The following is a 12,268-nucleotide window of genomic DNA, read 5'->3' on the forward strand; positions in this document are numbered from 1 at the left end:
CAGAATATTTTGAGATGCATGCCAAAAGGCTTACTTCACAAAAAGAAAGCTAAGATATAGTTAATAATACTAAAATATTGATAAATTCAATGCTCAGGCAATATATCGATTTCTTTTGTTATCAAGATGAACAAAAACATGCTTTTTTTTAATTTATTGTAAATTAAACAACATTTGCATACATAATTTCTACTAAAGCTTTAAGTAAGCCATATAAACCGTTAGTTTTATAAGGTACCGTATTTTTAGCACTTTTTTAAATTGAACGTATTTTTATTGATTTTTCTCTCTTGTATTATATCTTTTCGGTGCTGGTTCACTGCGGTCATATAGAGTTATACATGGAAATCTTGCCGAAATTATGTTACGAAATACACGTGTTTAACGGAATTGTTCGTTTCTATTATATTTATAAACCGAAAGAGCACCTTGGTGAAGAAACAAAGTATAAATACAGGCACGCAAGCGATGGCTGAATAGAACAATTTAATGAATTGTATGAATAAACGTAAACTTATACTTGATGATCCATCGTTAGGCAAATGTTGGATAGTATCTAGAAAGTTTCATGAAAATCAAATTGGATTTTCAAATCCTAATGGTTTCTAAAATATGTTCTAGAACTTTACCGTGATAAGATAGCGTAATACATCGAAGACAATATATTAATAAAAAAAAAAGAAGGTGATTTGAAGTTAAAAGGCATCATTGTTAAGTTTTTGTACGAACAGGATTCGCATTTTAGAAACTATGTCACCCCGTTCAATATGAAAATTGACATTGTGTATACACACTGTGTATATTTAATTTATACATGCTGTATCAATCCAATCGGTCGATGTGAACGAAAAGTTTATTTCATACACAAACATTACGTGTATTACATAATACTCATAACACTCGCTATGTTTAATGTTCGACACGATGTCGTAACTGTCATTTTAATCTGATTTAAAGGGTATACGAAATACCTGTTTCGCAACGTGTCAATTATAACGGCAGAGACGTATACCGTGTACGAGGGGCAACGGCTTAATGCTGTTTCAAACTCTGCATTTTACGATTCTGTGTATTTGATAAATCATGTCTTTAAGGATGATGCGCTATTCAGTCGCGTGGTGAAGTATGGATTGATGGTTGATCTCTGTGTCGCTAAATATTATAAGTGCTTGCACAGACGCAAAAATGGTGAAACCATCGAATTATAATGTACGATGTATTTTATCTGTATCGTAAATTTAATGTAAATACGCAGGAAAGAAATTGTAGGTATTTTGTGTAAATGCAATTGTAAATATATTATTCAAGCGATAGCGTAATCGCTTATTAACGACATTGTCATTCCGACAGCGGCGTGCACAAAACTATTGTTTGTGATCTCGTAGTAATCAGTAATCATGTAATATATTAATTAATGTATCAATAGTGTATTCATGTATGGAAATGTGTCTGTTTTTTAAGTTGCCGTCACACAATAATATACATAAAATTTACCTTAATCATTAGAAACGTTTCTTTTCATCTATCGAATCGTCGCGTATATTTCACCCGACCGTTTCTTTGCCTCCAATTTCTTACGCGCTTGGAATGTTGTATCTTTAAAAAAAAAAAAAAAAAAAAAAAAAACGCAACAGTTAATGGTCAAAATTTAGTTAAGTATTCCTTACACCAACAGGAAACGCCTCTGGGTATATTCACAGAGGAGAAACCGAACAATGATCGTTGCTAATAAGATTCTATCCATTGTTACACACAGAGACACAAGTACCGGCTGGTACTCATCTATAGGTCAGCAATGCGTGTGCGGTCAGTCGGTCGGTCGGTCGGCCGGCCGGTTGACTGTCAACTGATTCACCCATTTACAATGTTCGTACGTCTGGTTGCACGTATGTATGTGCAGTCATTGTCCTGGGTAATTAGGATAAAAGTGTACTACGCAATTAAAGCTTCGTGTGAAATAAACAAGTGAACAGTACTATAAAGCATTACATAGTTCCCGATCTTGATGGTACTCGAATGGTGTAACGACTTAAATTGTGATGTACAAAGACTTTTAACGATTAATTTGTCGATGTCGATTCAACGCAGACTTTTTATGAACGTTATTTAGAAATGCTAAAAATTAGAGGCTTTAATTTTTAAAATATTTAATGCTACCCTTTAAAATTATATAATTCGTAATAATTATAAATGCTCGTAAGTACGACAAACATTATTTACTAAAAAAGAGCAAGAGATCACAGATTAATATTAAAAACATCTATTGCATTTAACAGTACGAATCTCGTAAGTGAAATTGTAAAGTATAATGATAATGGAAACATTCGATTCAACGTAGTCGCGTACGAAGCTATCAAGACCAAAGAATTCGTCGAATCGTCTAGAATTGTTCTACGCATTAGTCTCCCACGTCTATTAAATTCAGGCGTTCCGTGAACCACGCAACGTTCACCTGCACGGTGGGTAGTAGGTACACAGAAAAATGTTAAAGACGCATGTTACCGCAACATTGTACGTTCGACGAGTCGCACGCATACACGCGACGACATGTGGTTATCGGGAAGGAAAAGAACAACGAATAGGAGCACCACCGCGACCACATCTACAGGAGTCGTGGTCGTGGTCGTCAGAAGTGTGGCTCGAACGAGAAGAGATATCCTCCGGTTCGTGAGAGACCTATATAACTGTACTGTGTGTCTGGGTCAGGGGGCGGGCCGCCACGTTTATAGTATACTCTCTATATCGGACAGGTGTACCCCATTCCGACTCCACGAGTTCTCGCGTGCACCATCGGGCGACAGCCAGGCTGCAACGTGTCTTTCTAGCTGCCTTGACAGATATCGTGGCGCATCGCGGTAAACACGAAGAGATCAGTCGCACGGGGAGCCTTCGAGGACACTTAACGAGTCGTTTGGAAGAGCACGAATCAGCAGCAACTGGCTTTGGCAAACGTCTCTCGGGTCCTACCTTCTCGCGCCGTTCGCCGGTTTCGTCCTCGTTTTCGCCACTGAAATCGGTCGAGATCAATTGTCTGTGCTTTAGAGAGGCTCCGACCGCGCGGGTACGCGGAGATTTCGCGGCACATGGTGCTTCAATCAGTGCGGTGCATTGCTCGAACCCTCCTTTTCTTTCTCATCGCACATCTTTGACACGGAATCTGGAAAACAGAAGTCAGAAGTTCATCTGCGTTTTCACGTCTACTTTCCGATTGGACAAACGTAAGATATTTTTAAGCTGTACGTATCGCGCATAATGTCGATAAATCGCTTGTAAATAATGCCTTGCAGAAATTTGATAGCTTTATGTTTACCGATGGCTAATCGATGGAGATTAGAATCGATGGAAAGCAGAAAGTAATTAGATTCTTTGACCATGACTTTATGCGAGGCAATTACGTGCGAGATCTTTTAGACGTATTTATTGTAGGACACCATGAATTAACGAATAATTACCACGTGTTAAGATGAAATTCAATTATTGGTTGATAACGATAAGAGGAATTGAAAATCGGAGAAATTATACGGTATGTACCGCGTTATAGTTAACCACGTGGTAAGCGCTTTCGTTCTATCGGACGTGCGCACATGTGCGGCTACAGTTGACAGCTGCTACTCGATCAAGAATTATTACCTCATGAAATCGGTACAGAAATCAGTGAAGCGAAATAATTTCAGTCAATCTTTTTGTTATTGTAAATCGTGAAACTTTTTCGTAAAAGAGTAAATATAACATCGAGTAGATACCTATTTCCAGTCAAACGAAACTCGTATAAATTATTAATGACGACATTCCAGCTAAGCTTATTACTAAAGATATGCCGGTTTAAGTATAATTAGCATATGCAAGGAATGATTGGTAACATCGAATTATGTTACTTTCTATGTGATTGTAACACGACGCACGCCTTTACTAGGAAAACGCATCGAGTTGCCATCAAGTTGTCAGTTTGCTCTATTACGTTCGATTACCATATAATCACTAGATTATAGACGATAGGGTAATGTATATACATTATGTGACTACATTTCATAAACACATCATCAACGATACTAGCAAGTATCTTCGCTTTTCCATTTATTGCATACGATTATGAGCTTTTATCTATCTATTAGTTATCCTGTTTTTGTAATTTGACATTGATTCTAAATCGACATTGGTTTACATGCCGACAGATTGAACTAACGAGACAAAACTGATTTAAAGTGAAAAAGTAAGAGAAAGGTGGATAACGAGCCATTAAATTCTTATATTTGAATTCAACGATGAAAGAGTTAACTCTCTTATTTCTGTTATATTTTAACGACAGAAACGATTCGCATAGTCTTCGTTATTCCGATAGTGTAGTAATCGAGAAGAAAGGGGAACGAGAATATATTTCAACTCTTTTTCCATATGGGTCACTATTAGCTACGCACTTATTATGCGAATGTCTGACTTTGGAATTACCACACCGCTGAAACCGTTATATGTATTTGGCACCATGCCACATCTTCAGCGTGCTCGATTCATGGTTAGCATGGAACAACGGACGTGTAAACAGCCGCCGGTGATTTTTATTTAAACATGGCCTCGTAGTGAAAGAAAGAACAGGTGTCGTGGTCTATCATGGCACGAATCGTAAAGCAGAATAATAATTAATGTATGCCAGTAATAAATAAGCGTTTGTGACTTCACCGTGTTAACGGAATTCGGCGTAGATCGCGATTTCTCAAAGGAACGAATAAATTATATACGTTGCACGTTACGAACAGGAAGAAACACTACTTTTATTGCGGCTGCGTTATGCTTCGCCATCGCATAAGTGGAAGAGAAGTATTTTTTAAAAATTCTCTGTATCGTGACCGTAAAGAATTATCGAATATCAAATAAGTTTGAATCACTTTAAACGAATTTTCGTATAGAGATCGATAAGAGTTTCGAGCTGATCACCTTTAAGAAGTTTTCAGCTCGCTATCATCGAAGTGGCACATTAACGACCACTCAAATCTGAAATCGGTGATTCGTTTCGTGTATCGCCTGTTGTCTGACTTGAAATAGGGCAGAAATCTATTGCCAAGGACGATTTTAGCATTGAATCCACGTAAGTGGATTCGGTACGCCGATAGGTGAAAACCTACTTGCCTACATTCATCGGTAGTTTTCTGTGTATCTCGAATTCACCACACGATTATGGTCGATTCGCGATCATTTTGCCTTGGAAATCTTAATTTTGTTTCATCTTTTTATATTTGGAAAACACAGGTACTCGCCATTAACCAGTCACCGGAAACATCTGTAAGGTCGAATAATTATCGCGGAAGGAAGACATATATTTCTCGAATACATAATACATTACCTGTATTTAAATAAGGTTCGTCTTCCTCTTTCGATACTTTTACACGTATGAAGAAACACGGTAAAGTCGAAGGAGCGCGGAAAAGCCGACACGATCACGATCGTTTCGATAGTGAAATCAGCTTACGTTTCTTCTCAGTTGTTATTTCTCAGCGATGGCAAAGAGAATCGATGATCGTTGGCGAAGACAACGTGCAAAATGATTTATGATCTTTTCTGAAACTCGGCGCGGCTTTGACGAATTTGTTTTATACCTATAGTTATCGATCATGGCAGTCTGGTATCGCGGACTACAACGAGGTAACGGAGCGAAAACCCGGACATTCGACAGGAATTTGGGACAGGTGGCCTAGTGGTCGCATGAAGCGAGCGTGTCTGATAATTGACGATTAAACACGAGCGAGGTGTCCAGTGATGGACCGGTTCGTCCATTTAATGTTCGATATTTTCTACTAACAATTCTTCGTATCATCTTAATCGTACATCGATTCAGATTGCCGTGAAATAATCGCGATTACGAGCTTTTTACGGTGCATATGGTAATTTCTCCGTTTCTCAATCACGAATTGTACTTAATTTCGTTAACTTGGGTAATTTCGATGACCCATTTATCTCGATCGTAAAAGGAAACCTATAATCTTCGATTGGCCATTATTATCTTAGATATTTTATTTGTTAATAACTCTAGGCGTGAATATTGTTTGTATTAATTTAATAATTTGTTTGTATTAATTAAGAGATTGTATTAATTTAAAGAAGAACAATTATTTTTTCAGCGGTACGGTTGGAATACTTCACCGTGGACGCTAACACGGTATGCGGTGGCGAATCTTCATTTTAGCCTGTCTCCTACTAAAGGGGGTAAGTAAATACGATTCTCTCTTTCATTTTTCAAATAACTATCTTTCGAACGTCTACGTTTGCTTCTAAATCCTTTAATATTTTTATACTTTCATTGGTATTCCAAAGATATCGTCGTTTATTAAAATTTCGGTCACGTTAAAAATTCCAGTACGAGATATAGGGAACGTTTTGCGATCTTGAAAACGTACTTTCGAATAAAATCTACCAGTTTTAAAAGACTTTTTTGCGTAAAATAATTGAACGTTCGATAAACGGGACCGAAAGTCGGGGAAAAACATACGTGAAACAGTGAATCAGTGGTCAAAACCGACCGGAGGTAAGAAAAACACGCGGCATTATTACAAAGGGGGTAGGTCGGTATGTCTGCGTGGGTAATTACTACATTATAACCCAGATATCGCGGTGGGTACATAGCCTGCGATGCCGTTACCCAGTGCTCTGACCCAGAGCTAAGGGCGACTCGAGACCCGGTCGATGTCTTGAAATGGTGCGCGGCGTTCCGATCCGGCTCATCCACGTCTACTACGAAGTAACGTTTTATCGTCGGACCTTCACCACGAATCGGTCTTACAAGATTGCGCGCAAAAATCGCACACGAAACGACCGGTTTCGTGATCTTACCTTCCCACCCTGCATTCTTGAGGACCGACACGATTTCAATTCGTTGCTTACTTTTTTCCCATCGCTACTCGGACAACGTTCATTCTTCCAGACCGCGGGAACATTTTAAATATTTTTTGCGTCATCGATTGAAATTAACGATCAGCGTTATTATCGCTGCCAGATATGCATGGAACGATTCTACGAAAATGGAAATTTTGCTTTAAACTATATCGCGATGATTTAACGTGTTTATTGGCAAATCGAGATTCGAAGCTTTTTCCACGCCCTAATTCGTCCTAATTCTGTAACGCAGTGCTTCTTCTATCAATTACGAAGTCGATTCTAATTTACGATTAATTTAATTGATAATATTATAAATAATACGATCAATCCGTAATTAAAGGAAGTAACGTATCATAGGTGAATATATAGTGTCAATTATTCAAGCGTATTCTTATTGAATGGGACTTAGATAGTAGAATAGTGTCACGATTATGCATACTGTAGTTAGCAAGTTACCCGACGTGCAATTGTCTGTTTTATTACTTAACATGTATCACGTATAATCATATGTCGAACAAGATTTTTCATGACCATATTTCGAAGAAAGTTGATCACTGTTTTTATTAATATCCTACAAAAATACGTAATAAAAGATACGGAATTTAACCACACTTACTTCTCAAGCCTTGGTTTGCAATTCTTTCAACGATATCTTCCAACTAAAATATCGAAGAATGATATTAGACAGTATATAAGAGAGCGTGACAGTCCCTGTGTACAGGCTAAGTCAAGTGAATGAAGCGCAGTTAGAATGAATGAAATACCTTTGTAAGACTACAAGAGAAATTCTCAGAGGTAGGAGATCGCTCGGTGTAGAGGATAATCACCGACCTTCGTGATTCCTATAATTTTCATTTTTTGTCAAATCTCCTTCTTATTGGTATTAATCAGACCTCGAATAACAGAGAATTAATTACGTCGTTATTATTACGAGCAAAAGAGTAGGCTGTTATCGCGTATCGTTATTACGGTCTCTAATGAAACAGCTTGTTAGCGATGTAATCTTGAGAAGCTTGTCGGATTGAAAATGAGAACAGCGCGATACGCAAACACCATCCAAGTCGTTTTAGCCGAAGGACGGTCACCGTGTTTTCTGGTTGGACGCGTATCGTCGTGGTCGAAATTCATCGTGGATTCATTCACGATTGACCCAGTAAGCTTTTGCCGAATTATGGGACGCGTTGGCCGGATAGTTACAACGAGCAGATAAGCAGATGTCGGAATCGGAGGACGGTAGAAGCGGAAAACTGAACGTGTATCCGAAGCGCTGAGCTGGCCGATTGACCTGCGGCTAAAGACACGGGTGGTCCGTTATGCCCCAGGGTCACGCGTGAGGCAATCAGCCACTACACTGGTGTACGGGCCCGATGCTCCTATTTCATCGTTTGGTTGCCCCTCCTCGACCCTCCGAACCCGTCATTCGTCGAACAGTCAGAACGGGTTTGTTGATCGGAGGCTGTTGTCTCCTGTATTGGCCATCAGGAATGCACACGGCAGGAGATAGCTCTCTGAGCGAATCTTCGGATTGTGACAAGCGGCCAAGGATGAAAAATGCATCTACCTTTGCAGAAGTCGACAATTTTTATCTTATTATTTTCATCGCCTTATTTCTTATAATTTCAATATCATGCAAGAAACAAGTGGAATATTCGTTATTTGTTGTTTAAGTTACATTTATACGCATATAGTGGCCACAATAAAAATTTGATTCTATGAAAATGAAATGTGGATTCGCTACATATTGTATTATCTGATAAACAATTTTTACCGCTAAAAGATTCAAGCAATAATAATTCACGCGAGATGCGAAATATCGCAAACAAAGTTAAACTACATCCATTACGTACATATCATTCGTTCGCATGTTGAAGATTAATTCTTTTGTCAGGATCGTTCAGAGTAAATTCGTGCATCGTTGCACGATAATTTAGGTGAATGTATATGTATAGGTATTCGCTGATTGCACTTGCGAGCTGATCCGGTATAAAGGTAGCCCGTTCCTGAAGAACTTGCACGTGTGTAAATTATGTAGTCCGACAACGTCAATCTACTTTCACGCTTTCTCGTCGTTTATCCCTTTCCTCTCAATGGACGTTCTACAAAATACTTCACTGCCTACTTTGCATAGAAACACGTTTACACTGATGCATTTCATTGGTGTGTTCGCAGCTGGCTCGAACGGAGGATGTCGAGGTAGTCGAGGCAATTCCCGGAGAGGACAGTCGTAACGATAATTCAGCCTTGAATCGTCAAGACAACGACATAAATACCTCGGACCAATTGGCGTTAGAATCGTTAGGCGAGAAGGATGCCGGTGGTAATCATTATAAACCGGGTGGTCTCCGAGGTCATCCCCTCCCTCTGCCGCCAAGTCGAGGTGGACTGGGACTGCCACATCCAAGACCACACCATAACGTCGCGTATCATGGTCCACCGCCACCCTTGCCGCCATCGAAAGCGTCATCGGAGGCCATCGACAAGATCTACACAACGGGTAGTGGGATTAGCACAGCTGTAGGTGCAGAACCCTGGCCAGCACCCACGCCAGATATGCCGAAGATCATTTCGTTAGACGTGAAGTGCGAGAAAAATTTGATGAAAGTTTACCTCGGCTTTGATAAACCGTTCTACGGTATAGTCTTTAGCAAAGGCCACTACAGTAACGTTAATTGTGTGCATTTACCAGCAGGCTTAGGGCGCACCTCGGTTAACTTCGAGATTAGCATTCACGCGTGTGGCACAGCTGGCAATACAGAGAATGGTTTATACGGGTACGGCGCTGAATCCGGGTCAGGAACGTACTTTGAAAACATTATCGTGGTGCAATATGATCCGCAAGTTCAGGAAGTTTGGGATCAGGCGCGAAAGCTGCGATGCACTTGGCACGACTTGTACGAGAAATCTGTTACGTTCCGTCCGTTTCCAGTCGACATGTTGGACGTGGTGCGCGCCGACTTCGCCGGGGATAACGTTGGTTGCTGGATGCAAATACAGGTCGGGAAGGGTCCATGGGCGTCCGAAGTCTCGGGATTGGTTAAAATTGGTCAGACGATGACGATGGTACTCGCGATAAAAGACGACGATTCGAAATTCGATATGCTCGTGAGAAACTGCATGGCACACGACGGAAAACGAGCGCCGATTCAACTGGTCGATCAGAGAGGTTGCATTACTAGACCGAAGCTTATGTCGCGGTTCACTAAGATTAAGAACTTCGGCGCGTCCGCGTCGGTACTCTCCTACGCTCATTTCCAGGCGTTCAAATTCCCCGACTCGATGGAAGTGCATTTTCAATGCACCATACAGATATGTCGGTATCAATGTCCAGAGCAGTGCTCCGAATCTCCTTTGTTGTTGGAGTCTCAAGGTCTTTTGGAGAATCATCATCCTCCATCTAGTGGTCATCCTGACTCCGGCTACGGTCTTCCGCCCCCTATTCCGCTTCCTTTGGAAGCGTATTTGCAGGCGGCCGCGGGACGTCCTCGAGACGAAAGACGAAGAAAATCCCGAGAAATAATGCCGAGTCCTCAGAAGGCGGTCGGAGTCAATCGTATAATACGAGTTGTTTCTACAGGTGACCTGACGTTTTCCATCGATGAGTCGAACAACGGAGAATCGAGCGGATCGACGATGATCTTCCCTGTACGGAATGAGAACACCGCGAACGCGGCTATGATTTGCATGACTACTCCAGGTTTCGTCGTTACTCTCATAGTACTCCTTGCCGTGTTATTATTCTCGTGTATACTCTCCACCTACCTCTGTCTACGCCTAAGACCGTTCTCAGGAAAAGCTAGGAAGGCTGCGACGTACTATAACGAAGAACAAAGCACGCCTAAAAAGTCAACCAGGACGTGTTTTTACTCATAGGTACAAGCGGTCATAGCATTGTGAAACATGTACATTGTGAAACGTTATGCTGTCGATCGGCTTTACTTTTGCGTAGAGAAGCTTCGTATCAAGCGGGTTTCTTCCTAGAGACCGGTTTGACGATTTTCATAGTGTTAAATTATTTATTGAAGCAGGTATAAAGCTAGATACGTATATTATTTAATATTTCGCCACGGGATTGCCCAATAAATCGGTCGCCGGATCTTTTATACCGCAAAGTGTACAATTTCGTTCTGGTAACTTACTTGTTAGTTGTTATTTCGTATTTATTCTCAGACCGATCAAGATTTATATTTAATATATCGAATGTCGCGCAAACCGGTCCTCTTGGTCGCGCCATTACAGGTATCGTAGAGGCTACAGAATGTCGCAAGCACAATTCTGTACATCGACACGTATCAGACAAAATATTGTTTGTATTAAAATAAATAGGATGCTCTCTGCTACGTGTAGAATGTCTGTTCGATCAGAACGGTCGACTAATATGGATTTGTGCTTCGTCATAACGAAACTTACGCTCAAGCCCTTGCTGGCGACTGTGTATAGACACTCTGAAAATTTAGTCAAAGATAATCAAACATTTTGCCCTTGCAACTTCTTCGTTACAACCATTTCGGGACCATGGTATCTGGGTATTTCCTTTTTTAATTAATCGTTACCCGTTACATACGTATTGACAATATGTAACTCGATGCAACTAAGGCTGAAATATTACGAAAAAATAGTCCAAAAAATGTTTGTTTTTTAACGTTGTTGACGATATTATTGTTTTAATATTATTTATTTATTAGATAATAACGTTTCAAATGTTTGCGGCTTTATATGCTGTATCTTGTGTATTTGTAACGGTGTAAGAGCCAGTCACTATTATGAAACTATTAAAAAATCTGCTATCTCGAGTTGAATAATTCTATGTATAAGTTAACAATAAATACGAAACGTTTCGCTTCAGTGAAGCGAACACTTTTATACGTTAGTTTATGTATACACGCGTTGCCATGTAACGGAGTTTCTTCTTCTAACTAAATAGACTATGTATCTTTATTTAAAACATCGTATTAGCAATTATAGTAAAACGTCGATTATTTTCCAGTAAATGATTTTGCGCATAATCGGCTTAACAGAATTAAAATTTCAAACTTTCCGTAATAGAATAGAGAATAAAATAATGTTTAATGATATACACTCGTGTATTGTATGAAAGAACGCGTAGTACCGAAGTGTAAGAAACAAATTAGATTTAGCTAAATTCGCTACTCCTTCTGAAGTAGATATTTGAAAGGTTATCACATTTTTGCGCTTTCATCCATTTTAATACAATATCCAACGAATTAAAAAATTTCACTTCTACCTTCCTAATAATAATTTTTCACCAAAGGTAGATAAAGAAATATTAACTGTAGTCACAAGTTTACATTCTGAGTCATCATTGTCTGCGTTTCTCTTAAGATATCGGTTTAATCGACGATGAGACGTTCCAATTCGGTTTTACATTGTTATTGTAATTGCTACA

General features: G+C 39.6%; 1 protein-coding gene across 1 annotated transcript; it reads left to right on the forward strand.

The window, feature by feature from the left end:
• The first annotated feature begins 39 nt into the window (after positions 1–39).
• On the forward strand, positions 40–10,931 carry LOC117230885. Its single transcript, XM_033488782.1, has 3 exons — positions 40–3,218; positions 6,111–6,195; positions 9,034–10,931. The coding sequence occupies exons 2-3, from the start codon at positions 6,151–6,153 to the stop codon at positions 10,732–10,734; spliced, it is 1,746 nt and encodes a 581-aa protein (XP_033344673.1). The 5' UTR covers positions 40–3,218; positions 6,111–6,150; the 3' UTR covers positions 10,735–10,931.
• The last annotated feature ends 1,337 nt before the right edge of the window (positions 10,932–12,268 follow it).

Source organism: Bombus vosnesenskii, unplaced genomic scaffold, assembly GCF_011952255.1.
Source record: "Bombus vosnesenskii isolate JDL3184/JDL3185 unplaced genomic scaffold, Bvos_JDL3184-5_v1.1 scf7180000013267, whole genome shotgun sequence".
Classification (NCBI taxonomy): Eukaryota; Metazoa; Arthropoda; class Insecta; order Hymenoptera; family Apidae; genus Bombus; species Bombus vosnesenskii.

What these genes read in the sequence shown, in the direction of transcription:
- LOC117230885 (XM_033488782.1), top strand. Translation starts at nt 6,151, where the DNA reads ATGCGGTGGCGAATCTTCATTTTAGCCTGTCTCCTACTAAAGGGG. An exon ending in CCTGTCTCCTACTAAAGGGG is followed by an intron (nt 6,196 to 9,033) that starts GTAAGTAAATAC and finishes GTGTGTTCGCAG; the next exon opens with CTGGCTCGAACGGAGGATGT.